The 23,610-nt window shown below is 45.9% G+C and overlaps 1 protein-coding gene across 3 annotated transcripts; it reads left to right on the top strand.

Annotated features, from left to right (window-relative positions):
* PRPSAP2 (phosphoribosyl pyrophosphate synthetase associated protein 2) lies at positions 539-23,230 on the top strand. 3 transcript variants are annotated; one of them, XM_018064761.1, is made up of 14 exons: positions 539-678; positions 5,116-5,210; positions 5,433-5,583; positions 6,442-6,494; positions 7,005-7,071; positions 8,855-9,027; positions 10,687-10,802; positions 13,399-13,454; positions 14,558-14,706; positions 15,740-15,810; positions 16,985-17,131; positions 20,291-20,402; positions 21,143-21,223; positions 21,769-23,230. In XM_018064761.1, exons 3-14 carry the CDS (start codon positions 5,465-5,467, stop codon positions 21,786-21,788), a joined length of 1,164 nt encoding a protein of 387 aa, XP_017920250.1. In that variant the 5' UTR covers positions 539-678; positions 5,116-5,210; positions 5,433-5,464; the 3' UTR covers positions 21,789-23,230. The 3 variants fall into 3 exon arrangements, with proteins under 3 accessions (XP_017920250.1, XP_017920251.1, XP_017920252.1); XM_018064762.1 differs by lacking the exon at positions 5,116-5,210; XM_018064763.1 differs by lacking the exons at positions 21,143-21,223; positions 21,769-23,230 and having other exon boundaries at positions 540-678; positions 20,291-21,040.

Raw genomic sequence — 23,610 nt, 5'->3', positions numbered from 1 at the left:
CAAGGTTGCTGCTGCTGCTGCTGCTAAGTCGCTTCAGTCGTGTCCGACTCTGTACGACCCCATAGACGGCAGCCCACCAGGCTCCCCCGTCCCTGGGATTCTCCAGGCAAAAACACTGGAGTGTGTTGCCATTTCCTTCTCCAACGCATGAAAGTGAAAAGTGAAAGTGAAGTCGGTCAGTCGTGTCCGACTCTTCGGACCCCATGGACTGCAGCCTACCAGGCTCCTCCGCCCATGGGATTTTCCAAGCAAGAGTACTGGAGTCCAAGGTTACAGGCCAGTAAAGACTTGAACCCAGACATTTGTAATTCCAAACAGCAAGTCCTCACCTGCTTTCACGTGTAGGTGATGATCGCGTTCCTCTAGTACTGGAGGCTCTGCCCCGCCCCTCGCCTGATCCGGTCCCACCCCTCCAGTCGGCCCCGCCCCTCGTCCGGCCTAGCACTTTCCTGCTGGACTCGAAGACCCCGCCTCTCTCCTCGGTGGGTCCCGCCCCCGCAGAGGGTCTCTCCTGAGGCCCCGCCCACGTGGCCCCGCCCCCAGGCCTCGCTGTCGCCGCGGACGCCGTTCTCGAGCTCCGAGTCGCCATTTTGCTCCTGGACCGGCCGCCTGGGGACAGGCGCTCTCCTCCTTCGGCAGCGGAAGCTGCGGCGGGGCCGGGGCTGGGGTCGGGGCCAGGTAGGCGGGCGGGAGCCGGCGACGGTGGTGGCGCGGCCGGCGGGCCGGGCCTGTGGGGCGCAGGTGCAGGGGCGGGGGGCTCGGCGGGGGCCGGCCGCGTGCCGCCCTCAGCGCGGTCCGGTCTGTCGGGGTCCGCGGGCCTGGCGCGAGGCCGGTCCGGCTGGTCCGGAACCTGCGGCCGCGGGCGGAAGCGCGGTGCGGGCCTGCCTCTGTCGCCCGGAAAGATGCTTTCTTCCTCGGCCGGCGCTCAGAGCCCGAGGGCGGCTGGGATGTGGCTCCGAGGCAGGCTTCTGCTGTTCAGGGTCCCCCCCACCCCGACTGCACAGTGATGGTGCGGATTTTTCCCCCTTTTATTGACACTGACGCGGTTTGGGTGTGCAGCTTTTGCAAGGAGTAAGAAATTCGGGATGGAGATTTGGAGTGAGAAAGTGTGATTTCTCATGTGTGAAGATGTTCCGTACACAACTAAAGTGATTCGCCCACATTATTGAACCCCACAAAGTCCTGCCCGTCTCCTCCCTATTCCTGTCCCGACTTGGTCCATTGCCCTTATCACCCAGTTCAGCTTGGAGGAGATGCAATTCCGCTCTGTACCCGCTTAACATAAGCACTTTCACACAGTCTCAGATATATACCGTTTTTTATTCTATTGAATGTATATTCAGAGTTTTACTTAATTGCCCCCATTATGTAACTTTTCCATATGTTCACGGTCGTCCTCCTAGAAAAACCATGCAGTGGCCATCATTGAGCTTTTTCCTTCTTTCCCTACAATAAATTCTCCAAAGGGGAAATACCGAGTCATGTGTTCTTTCTTTGGCACGTGATATAAATTGTTCTCCAAACAAGGCGAGTTTTCTACAGACGTTTTTTTAACCTGGTGTTTGTCAGGTCCTACCCGCCTGTAACTCTGAGTGTTAGGTCACCCTCCTTGGTTTTGGGAGACAAGCTGAAGCTGACCTGGTGTCCCCTGCTTCCAGGAGGGCCGCCTGGAGGAAGTATCTTCATCTCCAAGCCTCACCCTGCCCCCTGGCACAGTGTCTGAAAGGGGTCGACTTGCAGTGTAATACCTGCTTTATTGAGTTGTCATAAGAATTCAGAGCACTCAGGAAATGGTATTTAGCTGAAAGAAAACATTCTGATGGAGAGACAGCTGAGTGCCTGGGATCCCAGAGGCTTGGGGACTTAATTTGATCTAATTATAGGCTTTGCCCTTCTAATTCTCTTAGAATTCACATCCCCAAAATGTGAAGAACATCAGAATAAAAATAATAATTCTTTATGGCACCTTTGAGCTTGCAAACTGCTTTCAACCCTGTGTGTTAATCAGTGCAGCTCAATGAGGCAGGCTTTATCTGACCAACATGTGTTATCTGCAGACGTGTACTGAGCCTCTCCGTCTGCCAGGTGCTGTTCTAGGCCCTGGGTACACAGCAGAGAAAAGCATAGTGGAAAAAGTCTCTGTTGTCCTGAGCCTTAAATTCTGCTGGGGAAGCTGTTTTTAACAGGCTTCTATCTCTTGTCCAGAGGGGAAAGCCAAGAACGCGTAGCTGGTAACTGGGGAGACAAATTGGGTATTGACATTGCAACTCTAACCGTCTTCAGATGGAGGGTGTTTACACACCTTGATGCCAGCCTTTCTCATCTGAGGTGTGGATCAGTTTTTTTTACGATGACTGCTAGCACTTACAGAGCAAGTAGTCTTTCAGTGAGGTTTGGTTCATGAGACTTAGCAGATTGCCCTGTCTCATTCAAAGAGAAGTATGACCCACTTTGTGTGAGGTGCTGAGATTCTGTGGAAAGAGTGTGTTTTCATGTGTTGTATGTAATTCTCACACATTCCAGAGTTAATTTAGGATAAATGTAAGGGCAACTGAAGTTTATGGGGGGAGAAATGGGAATGTTGTCTTTACACTCTGTTCACACTAAAGCCTTGTGCTAATGAACTTTCTGCCCCCCCATCCCGGTGATTATCTTGCTTCTGAGGATTCTCTTTAAAACTCTTCCTGAAGCTTGGTAAAGAACACAATTTGAATTTACAGTAGGAAAAGGAGAACTGAAACTAGCAGCTAGTTCTGTTGTTTGACAAGCTCTTGAGATGAACAGTCGGAGAACATGGCTATATTGATACCTGTTCCCAAACAATCTCCCTGCCTGTGGTATGTTGGGGTCTTAGGTTTTCACTATTGAAGCCTGGACTGGAATCCTAGAGAGCATGGTCAGTGATGAAGGACTTAAACCATGATCAGTAATGCCAGGCCCAGGTCAAGAGTGCCATCTTGAGATAGGCTGAGGACTGCCTAGAGGAGAAGGAATTTGAGGTTTCCCATAAATCTTCAAGGAAAGGACAAAGCCCAGAGGTGGCAGCTGCCAGGAAAGCAATCATTGTGTATTCTGAGGAAGGATTGGAATGGCTGGGACATCCCTCAGGGTGTGGGCATTGGGTCCGGGCTGTTCAGATGTCTGGAGTGGCTCATTGGTAGGAGTCCTAGAGATGGACTGAGTTATTTCTGAGGACTCTTCTACCCTTCAGACACTGTGATTCTCAGTGTTACACGTCCACTCAAGAACGCTGTTTTCCTTTAAGAAGCTTCTTATTTGAAGACTGGGGGATGCATAAAGGTTGCCACCCCCATGCATATTACGTGCTTGTTCAGTAGATAGTGAACATATTACAAGCTGACTCCTCGTAGCTTCTATTTACCAAGGGTATCCTGTATGTGGGGCAGTGTGTTAAGTGCTGTACAGGAGCTAATCTTACAGTGACCCTATAAGGTCAGTATTCAGTGGCATGGATGAGGGTGAGAGAAGTTAGTTTATGTGAGATCTTGCAGTAAGTTGAGGGCAAATAGGAGCTAAGATGCAAACCTGGGTTGACTAAAGCCTGTGTTCATAACTACAGGAGGATGAGTTTTATTTTTGTTGTGGTTTCCTTTTCCAGACCTCTGTTCCTAAACACAGCTGTAGAGGGGTTGCAAGATGGTGATAGAAGACAACCAGGATCTCCTCCAATTCTGAGTGTCAAGGGTTAAATAGTATTCTTTCTTTCATTTGCACCAGCCCCCCTGCCCGACTCTATGCTATAAAGCTGGGTCAGCATGCATTTTCTGTAGGGGGCCAGGTAATATTTTAGGTTCTGCAGCCCACACCTAACTCTGCCATTGCATCCACAGTTTGTAAACAGTGAGCATGGCTGTGTTCCAGTATAGTTCATTTACAGAAATAACCTGTTTTATCCTGCATGTACCTTGCTCATCCCTGCTCCAAAGCCACTTTCCGCTATACCCACCAGTGGTCCTTCTTGGTCTCCTTAGGGCTTTGGCCAGTTGTTCACATGTTTCTGTTTGTAATTAATAGGCCAAGTCCAGCAGGATGGCCCACGTTTCCCATTGTGGAAGGCCTCTTAAGAGGAAGTGTTTTCTCCTAGCCTGCCTGTGGGACCATGAGTCACCCACCTGTGCCCCCTTGGCTCCCCCTGGCAGTTACTGCAGAGGGAGACGCATGCGCAGGGGGGCCTGTTTGGGTTAGTGACCTGCCAGTGCAGCCTGGCTGCACCAGGGAGCACTGGCAACAGTTAGAAAGTACACAATGGGCCTATGCTTTCTCCTTGGGTTCTCAAATACATTGTTTCAAAATAAAGCAGATTAGAGATAGAGTTGTATGATGGTCCCTTTTTATGTTACAAATGAATTTTTATACTTTTTTTTTTTAATGGGGATCACATGTATGAATGTGTAAACAGCCGGATGGTATCTGTATCAAACCAGTAATAAGAACTGTCTCTTCCGGGGAGGTGGGTGGGAGGAGCCTGGGATCGGATCCGAGCTGGTGACGTTAGTCTAAACTCTCATGTTTCAGTTTTTTACAAGGAGAATGTACTTGTGTAATTAAAATTTAAGAATAACAAAGAAGATAGGGGCTCCAGACTTTTCCTCCCTCCACCAGCCTTCCAAGAGCCAGCCACATAAACATAACAGCTGCATTAATGTAGCAGGCTTGCTCTGAAGACTCTTCCATCCCTCCAGGCCTCCTGGGCTGCTGATCCTGCACCCAGTCCTTTGCCTGCCTTTCTCCATCAGGACACTCGCCCCAGAGTGGAAGGAGGAGGAACATGTGGATGACTCTGAAGGCCTCTAGGCCAGGGTCTTTCTCTGTGCCCTGCTGCTGGTCAGTTATGGGGCTAAGTCACTTTCCTTCAAGATTATTGTAATCTGCTCAACCTTGTGTTAACAGTTGAGGAAAGTGCCGATGACCAGGTCAGGCTTAGAGAGGACCCAGGACAGCTGCAAGGCCGGGGGCGTGGTGGGGGTGGGGGTTTGGAGTAAACAGGTATTACAGGGATAGCTGGGTGTGCATGGGTTATTTATTCATTGTTTAAGGGTCAGTCAGTTCGTGTCCTTGCTAATGGCTCTGCCATTTTTCTGTGTGTTAATCCAGGAGGAATTTTGTTGTCAGAAACTAAAAGAAGGTTGTCGTAATTGACTTTAAGCAGCAAACAGTAAAACACTGAGCTCTTCAGCTCCACCTTTCTTGTAAGTTTATCATTTATTCCCAGTAGTCATGAAAATAACTGAGTCGTATGATGACATCTTTCCATAAATTCAAGTAGACTCCCTACTTGTCCATATACACGTTCAATGTGAAAGACTCCATTATGGTAAAAACTAATTTCCTTCAGCTCATTTGCTGTTCAAAAATATTCAGGTGTATTTCATCTCATATGACAGTTTTTAACATATTTGTTATCTTTCTAGGTGCTGAGAATTGGAAAACCAAGAAGGTTTTGATGTTTTGTGTGGCGCCACCTGAATCAGAAGCCAAGATGAACATAACCAAAGGGGGTCTGGTGTTGTTTTCAGCAAATTCGAATTCATCATGTATGGAGCTTTCAAAGAAGATCGCTGAGTGAGTATAATCACGCTGTGAAAGCCTGTGCTTGTTCAGTGGTGGTTTACGTTTAACATGCATATTGGCGCTGGTGTTAACTTTGACAGCAGCTATTTTACAGTGAATCTGCATGTCATCAGTGCACCAAGGCTTCACCTTTTGTAAACTGTCATCACTCCTACACATGGATTCAGGAGACATTTACCAGGACTCCTGAGTGCCAGCGATTGTGTGAGGTGCTACATTTGTATAGAGCTATTTGAATACAGAGAACAATGAAGGGTCTATGCTATATGAAAGTAGTTCACAGGTTACAGTTCAGTATAATTTTAGTAACTTATTAAATAAATATTGAACCCCTGCTGTGTACTATACTTTGATCTAGATACTGGGGTATAAGAGTGAACAAGCCGGTCAGAATCCTTCCTTCTTTAGTGGAGGCGCCAGACAAGGAGAAAGTCAACAAACAGACAAACAGGATAACTTCAGGTAGTGATCTGCACAGGAAAATCAGAGAGATGGGGCAGGTTGTGCCGCCTTAGCTGAGGTGCTCAAGTGCCTATAAACCTGTGGGTGGAATGTGAATTGAGAGACAGGAAATGGCAGCAATTGGGAGTTGGGGCAGAGTCCTCCAGGCAGAAAGGAGACAGCAGGAATGTGGCTGGAGCACAGGGAGCCCCAGGACAGGGTAGGTGTGGGGTGGAGGTGTGATGGGCTAGGTGACCAAACAGTTTGAGACCCACTTTAAATGTGATAATAGTAATGTCTCTATTTTTAAAATTTGTTTTATTTTCATCAATTTCTAAACCATCTTAATAGTAAAGATGTTGTCTGTTCTATTAATGTTTCCGCTCTGTTCCTCTTTCTCTTCTCTAGGCGGCTAGGGGTGGAGATGGGCAAAGTGCAGGTGTATCAGGAGCCTGACCGAGGTGAGTGATCCTGTGCCCTTGTGATGGCTTTTTTGTGTGGTACCTGCCATTCCAGCCCGGCCATAACTGAGCAGTCAGCCTCAGTGTCCAGTGAGTTCTATCTGCAGGAAGGCAGACAGGGGTGGGCCATCATGATGTTCCCACCCCCACTAATACCAGCTCCATAGAGAATATGGGGCAGGTCATAGCTGGGGACTTAAAGGTTCATCCTCAGACCTCACCCGAAGGCAGTTGCTGTCAGCTGACGGAAGCATGAGCTTGGCCTGGGTTGAATCTGTCCCCTGAGGCAGAGTGCATGTGTCTGGTGTGGCCCTAGTGTCAGGTGGCATTTTCGAAGTGTGTTAATCAGTGTTTGTTATCCTCCGTGGAATCTAAAGCCTTGTAGTGAGTTTGTAACAGTTCCAGTTTCCATAGTTTATAACCTTCGGGAATGGTGCAGATTTTCTTGTGTGTTTTTTTAAAATGATGTGCCTTCTTCACCCTTCTTCTCTTTTCCCCTTTTCCTGCCAGAAACAAGAGTACAAATTCAAGAATCTGTGAGGGGAAAAGATGTTTTCATCATTCAGACTGTTTCAAAGTGAGTAGCTTATCCACCAGAAATGTTGTTGCTTTCTGGGTCTCTGTTTGGGTTTGAATGTCTAATATAATAAGAGTTACCCAGACAAGAAGGACTAAGATTGTTTTAAAACTAGCCCGATGTTACTCAGCTGATCTTTCTGACATAGCTGCTGACTTTCCTGTGTCCTTTTGGTGTGGGGATAGCCGCGCACTGGGGGAGAGGCATGGGACAGTGAGCACCTGTGGCATTCACTGTCAGGAGCCAGAGTCTCACGGAGCTTATAGGGAAGCTCTTCTAGTTCCCAAAAAGAATAAGCAGCAGGAGAGATGTTCACTTAGTTGGGTTCTTAAAGCTTTTCCTGTGGATAATTTAAATGTGGTCACTGTGTGCTGTCCTGCCGCATCATAAGTTAAAGGAGAAGAGAGATGGTAGTGAAGGCAGATGTGTCTTTGTCTGCCATGACGTCTGGGAGCCGTGTGTTCTAGAAATTGTCGAGCCACAGGTGTGTACACTGGGTAGAAGATTCAGTGCAGTGAGGTGTCTGCACCAGTCCTTGATCAAACACCACTCTGTTTACACATGTCCCTGAAGGCCTCTTAGATGAAAATTTTAACTCAGCAGTTTTTAATAATGTCTAGAAATGAGTTTGTATAGTACATCAGTTTTTAGCCTAGAGATTCCAAAAATTGCTGCATGCTAAATGTGCATTTATATGTAAAATAAGTGCCTCTCTTTACTAAAAGTATAAGAAAAATTTTAAGTGAAGAAAATTATGTCCATTGACTTAAGTTTTCTGTAATCCAGAGAAGCTGCTCGCCTGAAAGCTCCAGGCTTCCCATTGCTCTTTCATGTACTCGCTTATTCACAGGCATGTGTCAGGTGTCTGCCGTGTGTCAGCCATTGTTACAGATGCGCAAGAGGCATAAAAGATTAGAATAGATCACAGACCCTGCTCTTCATGGAACCTGTGTTCTGTGACATGCAAGTGACGTAATGAACAAGTAGATCATCCAGTTTGTCAGGAGGTGATGAGGGCTCTGGGGAAAACCAGCACAGTGTGCAAGGAAGCTGGCGTGACGGTGGCAGGAGGCTGGAGTGAGGGTCAATTGGTGGGTGACCTCTGACAAACACTGGAAGCTGGTGCCAGCTGGCAAGGAGGTCATTCCGGGCAGGAATGGGGGCCCCTAGACAGAGGGCCCTCAGGTGGCTATGAGGACTGGCGTGGAGGAGGAGTAGGGTGCAGAGAGGGAGTAGGGCAGATCTAGAAGGAGCCTCAGGAGCCCTGTGGGGCCTTGGGCATCTGCCACAGGCCAAGTGGGAAACCATCCCTGGGTCCTGGGCAGAGAGTCTGTGATCTGACCGTGACTCTAAGATCAGCCAGGTACTATTCAGAGAGTGGCTGCAGACAGAGTGCCAGGGACAGGGGGAAGGGGCAGGGAACGTATGGGTGCAGCTGTTGCCATCCGTTGGGGAGGTGGGCCTCAGCCAGGGCAGCAGTGGAGTGTGAGATGCTGCCAGTGTCTGGACAGGAGGGCAGCTAAGGATGCCTCTGGAGCTCTGTCCTGAGTAAACTGGAGTGAACAGTGCTGTTCTTGGTGGGAAAGGAAGTTGAGTCATTGGCTGAGAGGCAGCGTGGGGGCTTCTGATGGAGGCCGGAGAAGAGTGGTATTTGTCTCTTCTGTGTGTCTGGAGCCTGTCTTGGCCGAGGCGGGTGTGGCATCTTGCTGATGCTTAGCTGGGACTGAGAGAGGTCGTGGCAAGTCTGATACCCTCCCTGCTGGTCTTTGCCCTTGGGCTGCAGGGATGTGAATACCACCATCATGGAGCTCCTGATCATGGTGTATGCCTGTAAGACCTCCTGCGCCAAGAGCATCATCGGTGTGGTCCCCTACTTCCCCTACAGCAAGCAGTGCAAGATGAGGAAGAGGGGCTCCATCGTTTCCAAGCTGCTGGCCTCCATGATGTGCAAAGCCGGTGAGGGGCGGGCATTGATGGTTGATGGGGGTCTGGGAGTTGCATTTTTACCTGAGGAATCATAAAGCCTCATGTTCACTTACTCAGAGCATTGGACAGAGTGCCCAGAGTGATGTCGCTTCCAGATGGTGAATCTGTAACAGACGCCCATGCTGACAGTTTGCTCCTGGTCCAAACTCTCTGAACACAAAGCTCATGAGGACAACTTATTTTTTCCTAAATTCTTTGTTTAAAAGATTAAAAAGTTGAAATGGCAGGTGGCAGTCCTATTAAGGCTGTTTTTAAATTAGAAAAGGCATTGGAATCAGCTACTCTAACATAGGAACTCTCTTTATTTTCACCTCTTCTCTTTCCCACGACAGCTTGTCATATTTTGCAAATCCTATGTGTTATTTTGTGTTGTGCATTTTTCAGTAACATCCTAAGTGTCTCCCCTTGTTTCTCAATAATTTCAGAGTTGTTACTTTGTGTGTGTGTGTGTGCACATGCACACAAATGTGTACTTGTATATGTGACTATAGAAGGCACACATCACAAAGAGTTTGCACAGAGAGAAAAGAATAAAAAGTCCCCATATACTACCTTTTAACACACTTACTGCAGAATAAATTTCTCCTGTAGCATTTCAAAGAAGGCAAAACCAAAACAGAAAATGACCAGACCTGAACCCCAGTGACCTCCAGGCACACCCTGTTGAGAACTTTGCTGAAGGGAGCAGATGGGCCATCAAGCTCCCGAGAAGGTCCCCTGCCCTCCTAGTCTTGCTCATGATGGGCCACCAGACTTTCTTGCTCTTTTGGGAAAATTTTGCTTTAAAAAATTTTTCCAATTGAATTATGTGTGTGTGTGTGTGTGTGTGTGTATTTCCATTTCAAATATCCTTCAAGGAGCCAGTGGGATGAAGATTCTTCATTTTTTCCAGTTACAGGCATGTGAGGTTTACCTTAATATCTGAAGACATGTCTTAATCTGGCTTTATCATGCCTACTGACACAACTTCAGGGAGAGGGAATCTCTCTCATAGAATTATTAGAGGCATTTCTTCATCGCTGTGATTTTGGCTGTTTTAAATTGGTGTGGAAACCGTGCATCTCTTTGTAAGAAGAATCATCAGTCTTTCCCTTCTGAGGAGGGAAAGCCCAGGTCCCCACTTGCTTAGGAGAGTATCCGTGTTCACCACCCGGATACTCCCCAGAGCCCTTGCTCTTGGGGTTTCGGGGAGGCGTGGTCATTCATCAGCTCCATGTCCAGTGCCTCCCCCTTTCTGGACAGTAAGGGTGGGAAGCCTGGTAATGCCAAGCTTCCCATCAAGGTGACCAGCCATGTCCAGGAGCCCATCTTCAGAGCTTTCAGGAGCTCTGTGTCAGATGGGGTCACAGACCAGATGTGACAAGAGAGGCTCCTGGTGCTCTTAGCACTGAGGGAGTAACAAGGGGTTAGGAGTTCTGTCCTGGGGGCAGAGACCAGCATTTATATTTTCTATTATCTCATAATCTCATTGTACTAAGAATCTGAGGAATAAAGAGGCTGAGTTTTTGATGAGAGAGTAATTTTAGATAGTAATTTGTTCCATATGGTATCTTATTTTATGTAGTTCTTATTCGTACAGTGCAGCTGGTCATGAAACAATCTGTGTGTGTGTCTGCTTTGTTTTCAAAGGTCTGACTCATCTCATTACTATGGATTTACACCAGAAGGAAATCCAGGGCTTCTTCAATATACCTGTTGACAACTTGAGAGCATCTCCCTTCCTCTTACAGTACATTCAGGAGGAGGTGAGTTAGCTCAGACTTCTCAGCCTTCTGTTTAAGGCTGAAATGTGCATCTCCATCTTGGGCTCGATGAAGAATTAACATTGACATGTTCTGCTTAAAGTTGACTTTATGAATGTAACTGGTGTACTTGAGACTCTTCATCTGTGGAGCTCTGAAGTTGCTCTTTTTCTCTTGGAGCTCAGGTGCCTAGAATCACCAGCCTGGGCCGGACCCTCTGCAGGGCACCTCCTACCTGCCTGGGGTGTGTCCTGAATCCTGAATCCTCTTAGTACCTTCTGAGTTTACCCTCTCTCCCTCTACAATGTACACATAGTTGCAGATATCAATTTGGGGCCGGGAAGAGTTGATACGTTGTTTGTGTTCTGAAACTTTGTTTCCTTTCCTGTTCTGTAACTGTCTTTCCTTTCCCCAGCTGGTGTCTGGTGGTCTTTCCATGTTTAGATATATAGGATTACCTCTTTTCTTCATGATTGCTACACAGTATTCCAAAGTTCAGACCAACTGTAATGGATAGAACTTTCTATGCCAGTGAAAATGTTCACTCTGCCTTCAGAATGGCAGCTGAAGTGCCCAGTGTGACTGGAGAATGGAATCCTTGATTTCATTTGAGTTTAGTTAATGTAAATATAAGTAGCTGCCTGTTTAGGTGTTAAAGCACAAGTTTAAATGAGCCACAGGTTTTTCATCCATTTCCCTCTTGGCTGGATATTAGGTAGTTTAAATTTTCATTCTTTTAAGTGAAACATTTTATTAAAAAAAAAATTTTAAGTGATGTTGCACTGAAAATTCTTTTTTCAGTACTTCAAGTACTAAAAGCAGTACCTGCTTTTCTCAGTACTTAAACAAGTGCTCTTCTGAAATATACTGGGAAGTGGAATCATGATTGAAAAGTATCTACATTTTTAATATTTTACTAGATACTGCAAAAATTAAGGTTGTCTGAAGGGCTGTATTAATCTGCACTTGGACAGAATTCCCATTTGAGATAGTGCTTTATCTTCTTGCTGTGGTTTTGAAATCTCCACATGGCATGTCTGTGGACATCTATGACCCATGAACCAGCGTCCAGTGAGATGAACCATCATCCATCTCACTGGATGCTCAGTGGGGCCTTTCCATTCCCTACAAATTTTGTTTTCTGTAATTTGGATTTTTCATTTCTTTCTTCACGAGCTATTAGATGTTGAAATCTTGTATCTAGTCTGTATATTATTTAACTGTTTTTTGTTCAAGTTTTGCTTTCTCCTGTACTGAATTGGTTGGAAAATTCCATGCCTTGCTCTTGCTGACATTTTCTTGCAGCCGCGTCCATCCTGCCCCTGAACCAGCCAGCTGCTGACCTTCTTACTTTGACCATAATAACCTCCACCTTCATAACAATTTGTTCTTTCTTTATGCATATGATTTCCTGTTTTGAGTCCCGAGGAGGAAGTAGACCTGTTTTTATTTTAAAAAGTCCTTTCTTTTAAAGTTTCCTTTTCTTTGCTTTAGTAACTGTTCCTTCATTAGTTATTTCTCCTCTTGGTTGGGTTTGGTGCTGTTTGATGATATTCAGTGAGGCATGGAAGTACATAAAACAGTTCATAAAGACTCCCAGGAAAGATGAGGAACATGCGAAAATGAAAATATTTTGTGCTATTTATGTGTGTAGATGGACCAGATGGAGAGACATCTTATCCAATTAGGTATACCTATAATAGAACCTTCTTCAAATTCATCAGGGTTCTGTTTGTTTACTAAGTATTGGTTATTTAGTTTTTTCCACATGCTAGGCATTGTGCAATGTGCTAGATGGTGGTGAGTGCTTATGTTCCAGTTCACCAAGCTAGCATAATTGTGAGAAATCAATGGGGATATATCTGAATGGAATAACATAATTTAATGAATTGATTAGATTTTAAGCACATGGTTTGAAAATATTGCCCAGATGAAATCAGAAACAGCAAACTACTGCTCAGCTGAAAAGCATTGCTAGTCCTGTCCTGTGAGCTCTGAGGAGTTGGTACTGGGTGTCTCTTCAGTTGTCATCATCTTTATCCAGGTCACTCAGATGCTCAAAGTGAAGGGCTTCAATGTAGACCGACATTTGCTTATTTTCTTAAGGGCTCTTAGTATCTTTGTAAAGAGTGCTGGGCTGATTCCATTAGCAGGCTGGTTTCTTTCTTCATCAGCTGTGACAGTTACATTAAGTAATCACTTGTTTAGAAGTTGACAAATGCCTTCGATTCAGGTCCAGTGAGTATCATCCTTGGGCTGTGAAATTACATGTAACAGGGGTCCATGAGAGGACTTCCTGTTGACTTTATAAAACCATCTTTGCTGCCACTGAGATATGAGCTTATTACTGATTAACTCTACTTTTTTTCTTAAAATAAGTCTATGAGATTCATGTCTTGATGATAATTTTTTTCCTTAGGTAGGCATTTCTTCATTTTCCAAAGAGGAAATTTACTTTGAGTTTTCTCTCTTTTTGGAAAACGTTCAAGTGACCAGCTGACATTTCTGAGTGTGTTGGGGTGTTGCTTTTTATTGACTGTGGAGCTGGTGTGAGCAGCCTTTGGAGACATGGCAGTCACCCAGCCCCTCCTCTTCTCAGATCCCAGACTACAGGAACGCCGTCATCGTGGCCAAGTCTCCGGCCTCAGCCAAGAGGTAGGTGGGTGCTCACAGCTGCTGTGAAAAACCACACCTGAGTCCAGCCTGTTGAATCCCAGTGTTCTGGGTCACATTGCAGCAGCTCCCTCTCTGGCCCTTGCTTTTTGACCTGGGAGCTGATAGTGCACAGCCTGTCTGCCGATTTCATTTATTAGGTGATGGTTCATCGTCCTCCCTTGTCCCAGTCCCCGTCTGTGACTGCCGGTCACATTTCCTACCAGGAAGTGTCCAGGACTATAGAGTCCCAGCCCTGCCCTGGGGTAGCTGCTGGTGGTTCATCTTCACATCTTTGCCAGCAAATATATTTTGAGGTTGTTTACTGCCTTTTATTCAGAGAACTCAGTAATTTATTAACAGATAATTCTATCTAGCCAAGAAGCCACTGATTGGTATGTGTTAAAAAGTGACATTTTACAAAACTTTCAGACACTACAGGTGTGCAAATGGGGCAGTGCTGAGAGTTCCATGTAACTGGAGTAACTGATGAGACAGGGCCGCAGAACCTGCAGTTGTGTTTGACTGAAAGGATGTCAGACACAGACACGCCCTAGGGGTGGTGTGGGTTCCAGAAAACAGCGTTGCAGTAAAGTGAGTCACATGGACGTCTGGTCTCCCAGTGCATCTAGAGTTATGTTTATACTACACTGCAGTCTGTTCAGTGTGCAGCAGTATGTACCACCAACATTGTACATCCCCTGCATCTAAAAACACTTTATTGCTAAAAAATGCCCCCCATCATCTGAGCCTTCCTACTCTGCTGAGTCGTTAGCACGCTCTGCCTCACGTGTTGGTTCTCACTGTTAACCAGGTGAGCAGGGAGAGTGCATAGCTCCAAGCTAGGAAGCAGAGGCTTCAGGGAGGTGAACTAGCCTATAGCACAGGCTCACTCGCTGGCTGCATGCCCACAGGCCCTGCAGGGGGACGTGTGTCAGGTGGGTTCTCCACACTCTGTCCTGGATTCCCGGAAGCTGAGGTTGTTTCAGTCTCCTTTTTCACTAATCCTTTCGGAAACTTCATTTTCTGAATTCCTGTGATACTTCTCCGTAGACATGAGTAGAAACCACTTTGCATGGCTGTGACCCACCTCCTGTTCTCCCTAGGGCCCAGTCTTTCGCCGAGCGCCTGCGTTTGGGCATTGCGGTGATTCATGGAGAAGCACAGGACGCCGAGTCCGACCTGGTGGATGGGCGGCACTCCCCGCCTATGGTCAGGAGCGCAGCCGCCATCCACCCCAGCCTGGAGATCCCCAGTAAGCATGCAGCCCCGGGTCACTTCCTCTTTGCCTTTAAGGCTGACTTAATCTCCTTATTGAATGTGAAGTACTTCTTGTCTGTTTCTTAAGTTGGCAAAAACTGGTACCTTTTTCTGGCTGTGACAAGTGCATCTCTGATGGCCCCTTAGCAGCGCGGCCTGTCTGATCCCAGCAAGACCCATGAACATGCCTAGTTTAGACTCACTTGTGGCCCATCAGGGATCACATTCATCCACTCAGTAGTATGTGCTAGAGCAGAGGTTAACACGGGCAGAAAGCTCTAGGTGCACAAGTTATTCATGGTCCTGGTATTTCTGGTGTAAAATACTAGACAAGTAAATGGTTCAGAGGGGAGGCCTTGGTGAAGAGTGTCTCATCAGCACCACTCATTATGCAGCCCATTGAAAGAATTGACTGGAAACAAGAGAAAACTTGAGGAATGTGTGTGAATAAGGCAATGTCTTATTCACTGTCTTCTGCCTGGGCCAGGAGGGAACATGAGGAATGTGGCTGTGACTGGCTGTTGGAGTTGTGTATAAGTTTGTTTTTGTCTTTAAGAAACTTCTTTCAAGCTTTAATAACGCCTTTTCGATGGGAAAAAAAATACTGCTTTTGTTTAAGTCTGTTAGGGAGAAGAAGCTTTTCCTCTAGCCTCTTTAGGTTCACTGCTCAGGAGGCTGCAGTGAAATAAAACTGTCAACAGACAGATTAGCAAGAGAGAAGACAGATTTTAAGAGAAGGTTGGAATTTGGGGCTTAGGGGAAGGGGAGTAGGGCAGGGGCACCGAGGGGAGGATGAGTGGCTCTTTCAGGAAGGGCTAGGGGAGACAGGGCCGTGTGTCTGTCTCCATGGCGATGTCCATGTAGGAGCAGCACTGACCTCTGGTCTGGGTGATGAGAGCCAGTCTTCTGTGTTATTCCTGGATCAGGATTTATGGCAACTGAATTCTTTTGGGGGCTCTGCTTTTAGGCAGATAAAGGGATGTCAGGAAATCAGATGCAGAAACGTGTGTGTATTCTCTCCTGACCAGTGCTGATTCCTAAAGAAAAGCCCCCGATCACAGTTGTTGGTGACGTTGGAGGCAGGATCGCCATCATTGTGGTACGTGCACCTCTTCTGTCGCTACTGGTTGTCGTATTTACCCTCGTTAGCTTGTCAGCTCACCTTGTTAATTGTGCTGGGGATCGTGCTATGGCCAGGTAAATATCACTTAAGTTGGTGGGTGTCTTAGGCTAAATGTTTGCTTTGGTCCAAAAACTTGGAGTTGTTAGGTGACCTCCAGCTTCTGTCTGACATGACTCCCTGGACCCTCCTTGGACTCGGACATGTCCTAGAACAGCTCTCAGAACCCAGGCAGACACTAACTTAACGTTCACCAGTTCATTAAAAGATGTGATGTAGGACTCAGATGAGCAGCCAGAGGAAGGGAAAGATGCTCAGGGCAAGAGCTGGGAGGGTCCCCGTGGAGTTGGGGCGCACCACCTGGAAGCTCCCTGAACCCTGTGAGGGAGTCATTAACTCCATTTCCAGCCCCCTTCCCTCTCTGGAGGAGTTGAGGGGGCTGAAAATGCCAGGCTTCTCATCATGGCCTGGTCTTTCTGGGACCAGCCCTCGCCCAAGAGCCCTCCAGAGTCACTAAGTAAAGACAAGAGACTCTTGTCGTGCTCTGATTACTGAGGCATCTACAACCACTTTAGAAGCCTGCTGTCAGGATCCAGGAACAGAAACCACCATATGTATTTTCTATTACCTCATACTGGGCGTCTGTGAGATTAGAAACCACTAGACTGTGTATTTTGTTGATAGTATTTTTTGTCTTCCCATTATAAAAATATATATATATAAGACCCCATTTCCCATCCACCCAGTGGAGAAAATTCAGAAAATAAGGAAAAGTAGCACCAAAGGGGAAAGAACCTGGTGGAGTCAGAGCATCTCCTAACAGGTGCCGTACTGGGCATGAACTTACGGGTGCATGTTCCTGGAGCCCCTGCCTGGTGGGGCGTTGCTCTGGAAAGTAGGGACAGAAAGAGAAGGGCCCAGGAGTCATGACTGTCCAGCCGGGAGGCCCAGAGGGAACACCACGGAAGCCAGTGACCTCGCTGTCTGGACAGGTCCCCATGGACAGCGAGCATGTCATAGTAGAATTAGCCCCTTCCCTCTCCCCATGGTCTAGACTCACCTCTGCACAAGTCTTTAGTCCCTCCTCTCTCCCCATGGTCTAGACTCACCTTTGCACAAGTGCTCATGTCTTTTGCTGCGTCTGTAATGCCAGGATGACATCATCGACGATGTAGACAGCTTCCTGGCCGCTGCAGAGACCCTAAAGGAGAGGGGTGCATATAAGATCTTCGTGATGGCGACCCACGGCCTGCTGTCCTCCGACGCCCCCCGGCTGATCGAGGAGTCTGCCATCGATGAGGTAACAGAGACAGGCCACTTGTGGGCACACCTGCTGGTGCATGTGGGCCCCTGACCTGAGGTCACGAGAGTAGGTGGAGCGTTAAGAGTGGATTCCTGGCATGAGTTCTGTTTTGTTGGTCACTGGCTGTAGCCTCTGCTCCTGACAGTGGCAGTGGGTGGTAGTTTTAGTAACTTCTATTGATGGAGTACACAGTCCCTGCAAGTACTGCCCGGGGTCAGGCACACACCCACCCTGAGCTTCGACACACCCCTGTGGGGAGAGTGAGAGACATGCAGGGACCTCAGGTTGAGCAGCCACGAGGCACACGTGGGTTCAGACCCTATTTGCCTGATGCTGAGGCCCAACTGCCCCTGGACAGATGCCCGTGACATGACAGAGAAGAGGGCATGCTGGCCATCTTCCTACGTGCCTGTGGCACCCAGCTGAAGTGAGCCGGGCAGGCATCCCTACCCTGCTCTGTCCACCTTGGCCCAGCGCCTGGCTGGTGAAGTGAACCGAGCCGGCATCCCTGCCCTGCTGTGTCTGCCTCGGCCCAGTGCCTGGCTGAAGTGAGCCAAGCAGGCATCCCTGCTTTGCTCTGTCCACCTCGGCCCAGGGCCTGGCTGGCTGCACAGCGATTGTGTGAATCACATGCTTATTATCTTTTAAGAAATAAAAGTGCTGTCTCCTGTACATTCCTGGAAGATCAGGCAGAGAGCCAGTCTGAGTCCTCACGGTGGCCAGGTGATTGCATTCTTAGCGCTGGTTTGGCATGATCCCTGACTGTCCCATTCAAGTCTCGTGTGTGGACTTTCTTGTTATGAACTATCTTGAGGCTTATTTTGGAAGTAGGAAATATGTATTATAAATAATAACTTGAGAAGTATTTCTATCCTCTGTGTTTTTTAAAGAAGGCTGAGTTTGTTTTTTTTATAGCTTTTGAAAAATGTTTGTTTCTCCTTTTTTAGATGTTTTATCAAATCTTAACTTTTTAAAATATCAGCTTTATTGAGATATACCGGAAAGTGAAAGTCACAGTCGTGTCCAACTCTGTGTGACCCCATAGACTATACAGCCCATGGAATTCTCCAAGCAAGAATACTGGAGTGGGTGGCGTTTCCCTTCTCCAGGGAATCTTCCCAACCCAGGGATTGAACCCAGGTCTCCCACATTGCAGGTGGATTCTTTACCAGCTGAGCCACAAGGGAAGTCCAAAGTCCCACTTATCCACAGGAGATGGGTTCCACGGCCTGCCAGGGGATGTCCAAAACTGTGCAAGATAGTACTGAACCCTGTGTGTAGTCTGTGATGAAGTTTATTAGTTAGGCACAGTAGGAGATTAACAATAACTAATGATAAAATATAACTATTATAATAACATACCCTATTGTGCAAATTTAATGCCTTTTTCGTCTTAACTAAGCACTTACCACACACTGTAGCCATAACTTTTGTGGTTTGAGGTGCAACAGCAAAACCAGCATGAATTTGTTTCCTTCTACATAATTTCACAGATGGACGATTCATTCTTACCATGGATCTTCACAATCTCAGCGCACAAAATCTTTTTCTTTCTTTGAGAACTTTTGCCTTTTTGCTTAAAGGAAACACTTAGCAACTTCTCTTTGGTGTATCTGAATTGCCAGTATCACTGATCTTGTGCTCTGGGGTCATTATTAAGGCAGATAAGGGTCCGCTGGTCACAGGCACTGTGAGTCACTGCCGGGGTGGGATCTGCCAGACAGAGGGATGAGCCCCCTCCCAGATGGGGCACCACGGTGTGAGGTTTTCTCACACTACTCGGCTCTCTGCATGATTTAAGATGTATGGGTTATTTATTTCTGGAACCTTCCATGTAATGTTTTCAGACCGAGGTTGACCAGGGGTAACTGAAACCATGTAAAGTGAAAGCTTGGATGGTGGGTGGGAGGAAGGTCTGTAATTCACATGCCTTATGACTGGCCCATTTAAAGTATGTGAGAAAGACAAATGTCATATATTGCTTATAAGTGGAGTCTTAAAAAAATGGTACAAATGGGCCTATTTACAAAACAGAAATAGTCACAGATGTAGAAAACAAACTTGTGGTCACCAAGGGGGAAAGAGGGAGAGGGATAAATTGAGAGATTTGGATTGACATATACACACTATGATGTATAAAATAGATGATCGACAAGGACCTGCTGTATAGCACAGGGTACTCTACCCATCAATACTCTATAATGCCGTGTATGGAAAAGAAGCTGAAAAGGAGTGGATATATGCATATGTATAATTGATTCACGATGCTGTACAGCAGAAACTAACACATCATAAGTCAACTGTACTCCAATACAAATTCATTTAAAAAAGTAAATATATAATAATCTTCAATATTTCCACAAAATTGTGCAACCATTACCACCCTCACTTTTAGAACATTTTCAGGCTGCCACAGTGGAACTCCTTACCCGTTGTCTGCCTGCAATTCTTCTCAACCCACTCATCTTTAGGTGGCCGCTAATCCGCTGTCTGTCTCTGTAACAGGTTTGCCTAACCCGGCCTTCTCATGTAAATGGAATCGTATAATACCATGGCCTTTGGTGTCTGGCTCCTTTCACTAGCATAATGTTTTGAAAGTTCGCCCGTGTTGCAGCAGGTGTCAGTACTTCATTCCTTATTTTTGCCTAATGGTATTTCATTGCCTGGATGTAGCACATTTTGCTTTCTATTCATAATTTGGGTTGTTTCCTCTTTTTGACTATTGTAAATAACACTATTATGAACTTTTATATACAGGTTTTCCGATGGAGATGTTTTCATTTCTCTTGGGTGTCTACCTGAGAGAAGAATTGCTGGGTCACACGGTAACTCTATGTTTAACCATTTGAGGAACCTCCAGGCTGTTTTCCGACACAGCTGAACCAGTTTGCGTTCCCACCAGCAGTGAGTGAGCCTTCCAGTTTCTCCACGTCCTTGCCCACACTTGCTGTCATCTGTCTGTATAGCTGTCACAGTGGGTGCAAACCTTAACCTCAGATGCAGGTTGTGTTCACACTGACTGAACTCATGCTGAAGGCAGAGTAGACCCCAGTCCTGGAAGTAGGACTCAGAAGGGTGAGAATGTGTCACGTTTTCAGACCCATCCAGGAGGCTACTTGGTGTTACGACCTCTCCTTTCTTCCTCTTGATTGGCAGGTGGTGGTTACCAATACAATTCCACATGAAATCCAGAAGCTCCAGTGCCCCAAAATCAAAACTGTGGATATCAGCATGACCCTCTCAGAAGCCATCCGTCGGATTCACAATGGGGAGTCTATGTCCTACCTTTTCAGAAACATAGGTTTAGATGACTGAACACTGTTCTTTTAAAAAGTCCCGAGGGTCACACTGGAGTCGTGAGCGTCCGTACTCTGAGGCGCATGCCTGGCTGGATGCATTTCACGGGGGCCGGCTGTGTCTTGTTCCTTCCTTTTGTTAATTTCTATGAAGACAGACCCACTTTTTATGTCCATTTGGGTGTTTGTGAGTTTGAGGGGCAATTTTTATAAAAGAAAAACTATATTCTCCTCTTAAATAGAATAAATTTAAGACCTGGTTGTATTCAGTTTAACCATTTAAAAAATAACTTGGAAAAAGATTTTTAAGCTCACAAACGGCCTTTATCGAAAGTTGCTGCAGCCCAAGTGCTTTTGAAAAGTTAGTAAAATAAAATGATCTGCTGTATGATACTGCAGTTGAAAAGCCAAAAAGATTATGCTGTTAAATCCAGTAAATTACATTTTTAGAAATGCTTTTATAGACAAGCATATGGAATATGTGACGGTTATTTATTTTCTGCAACAAAAGAAGGAATAAAAACATACTGTGTTTGTGTGTGTTTTTTTTTTTTATTTTGTGTTTTGGCAATTGTTTTATAACTAAAATAAAGTGGAAGCTGAATATCCACGTGTGGATGTTGAAGTGTTGGTCAGCTTGTGGGGATTTCTGCAGCTTTGCGTGGTATAGTTGTGTCTTTGGGATGTAATGTTCCCTGTTCTGTTTGTCCAGGGCCCTGCACGTTCATGGCACATAGTCACTTGACTGCGGCAGGAGAGGAGTTGGGACACCAGCATGAGCCTCTGGGGTCAGGTCAGGAGTCGGCATGAGCTGCCGTCTGCATCTTGGCGTGGCTTTGTTCTGCCCCTTGTCTGATAGCACAGCCACACTCTGAACAAAGCGCACTGCTGCATGCTCTGGATGATGAGGTGCTGGAGGGAGGGGCTTCCCGAGGGCAAGCGCTGTGACCCTGGTCAGTGTCGAGCATCTCGTATTGTCCATCAGAGTTCAGAGCCCAGCACTCTGCCTTAGAGTTTATCAGGCTGTGAGTTACTGGGGTCATCTAACCACAGTCCCCTCCAGCTCATGTACACACAAAAAAACTTTCTTACAAAGAGAAAAATTGCTTTTTTTTCTTCTAAAAAACCTTAAACCTTTGCTTTCTGAGCATATGCTCAGAAAGACCTGAGAAAGCCATAAACTTGCACCTCTGTCTGACCTTGGGTTTCTGTGCCAGCAAGAAGTGAGAGCCCCAGTGGGGTTGTAGATTTCCTAGCTGAGCGTTGATGGCATGCCCAGGACTCACAGCCCACCTGCAGATTGGGAATGCTGTTCTCTCTCTTCTTTTTTGGTTTCAGGGTTTTATGGAAGTGTGTGATGACTCACTAGCTGACCACTAAGCTGACTGTCCAGAGATTTCAGTTGCCACAAACAATGAAGAATGCAGACTTTACAGAATCAGTTGAGAAGAGCAGACAGACCCTGTGGATAGAGAAGACCCTGATTTCCATCACCTTATAATATTAGAAATAGCAGTTTTCAACAAGAAGAAGTTCCGAGGCATCTAAAGAAACAAGGTTGCACCCATATACAGGGTCTTCCTTGAGGAAGCTCAGACTTTAAATGTACTAGACAAAGACTTTAAATCATTTATTTTAAACATGCTCAAAAAACTAAAGGAAAGTATAGGAATTATATGTCACTGAATGGAGGATATCAATATAGAGGAATAATAAAAGTGAATCAAATGGGGAGGATTTGTGGAAGATGGTGGAATAGGAAGCACCAGGAATCTCCCCATCTAAACAGTGGCAAATCCATTTAATGATTTTGGAACTCTGGAGTCTTGAAGGTTTGCAACTTCCAGGGAAAGTGTTAGACAGTAAATGTAGCTAACTTTTGTCAAATCCAGCTCTTAGTAAAGTTGCCGATACCTGACCCACACTTCCAACCCTGTGGCAGGCAGCTCTGTAGAAAATATAAATCAAGAACAACTCTCCCAACTCATTACTAATAAGTGATTCTAGCAAGATTGTAGGATAAAAGTCAATTGCTTTCCTGTATACCAGCAAAGAACAAGTGGCATTTGAAGATAAAAATACAAAACCATATACACTAGCACCACAAAAATGAAATATTAAGTATAAATCTAATAAAATAGGCATAAAATCTATGTAAGGGAAACTACAAAACATGAAGCAAATTTTAAAAAACTAAAAGGAGAAATAGCCTATGTTTATGGATAGGAAGACTTGTCAACATGTCAGTGCTTTACAGTTTGGTCTAAAGATTCAATGAAATTTCAGTAAAGATTCCACCAGATCATTTCTTGAATTTTGTCAAACTGATTCTAAAGTTTACATGGAGAGGTAGAAGATTCAGAATAGCCAAGGCAATAATTGAAGGAAAAGAACACATTCACACTACCTCTCTTCAAGCCAGCTGTAAAGCTGCCATAATTAGGAGTGTGGTGGGACTTCCTGGGTGGGCCAGTGGTTTAAGACTGCATGTCCACTTCAGGGGGTGTGGGTTTGACCCCAGGTCAGGGAACTAAGATCCCACATGCCCTATGGCAAAGCCAAAAACAACAAAATATTGTTGAAAAGACAGATCAGTTGAACAGAATAGAGAATGCTCATAAACAGACCCACAGAAAAATAGTTAACCAATCTTTACAAAGGACCAAAGGCAACACAGTGGACCAAAAATATTTTCAACAAATGGGGCTTAAATAACTGGATGACAGTGTGAAAGTGTTAGTCACTCAGTCATGTCCAGCTTTTTGCGACCCCAGGGACTGTAGCCCCCCAGGCTCCTCTGTCCATGGAATTCTCCAGGCAAGAATACTGGAGTGGGTAGCCATTCCCTTCTCCAGCGGATCTCCCCAACCCAGGAATCAAACCTGAGTCTCTGGCATTGCAGACAGATTCTCTACCATCTGAGCCACCAATAACTGGATATTCACATGCAGGAAAAAAAAAAAAAAAGGAATGCAGACTTAAATGTAAAAGTCAAACTCCTAGAAGAAAATCTGGATGACCTTGGTTATGGCAATGGTTTTTTTCAGATATGACACCAAAGGATGATCCATGAAAGAAAGAATTGATAAACTGGAATTCACTAAAATTAAAAACTTCTGCTCTGTGATACTCAGTGTTAAAAGACCTGTCATAGACTAGGACAAGTCTTTGGAAAACAAT

This window comes from Capra hircus, chromosome 19, assembly GCF_001704415.2.
Source record: "Capra hircus breed San Clemente chromosome 19, ASM170441v1, whole genome shotgun sequence".
NCBI lineage: Eukaryota > Metazoa > Chordata > Mammalia > Artiodactyla > Bovidae > Capra > Capra hircus.
The sequence above is the reverse complement of the archived record's forward strand: the minus strand, read 5'-3'. Positions and strand labels throughout refer to the sequence as shown.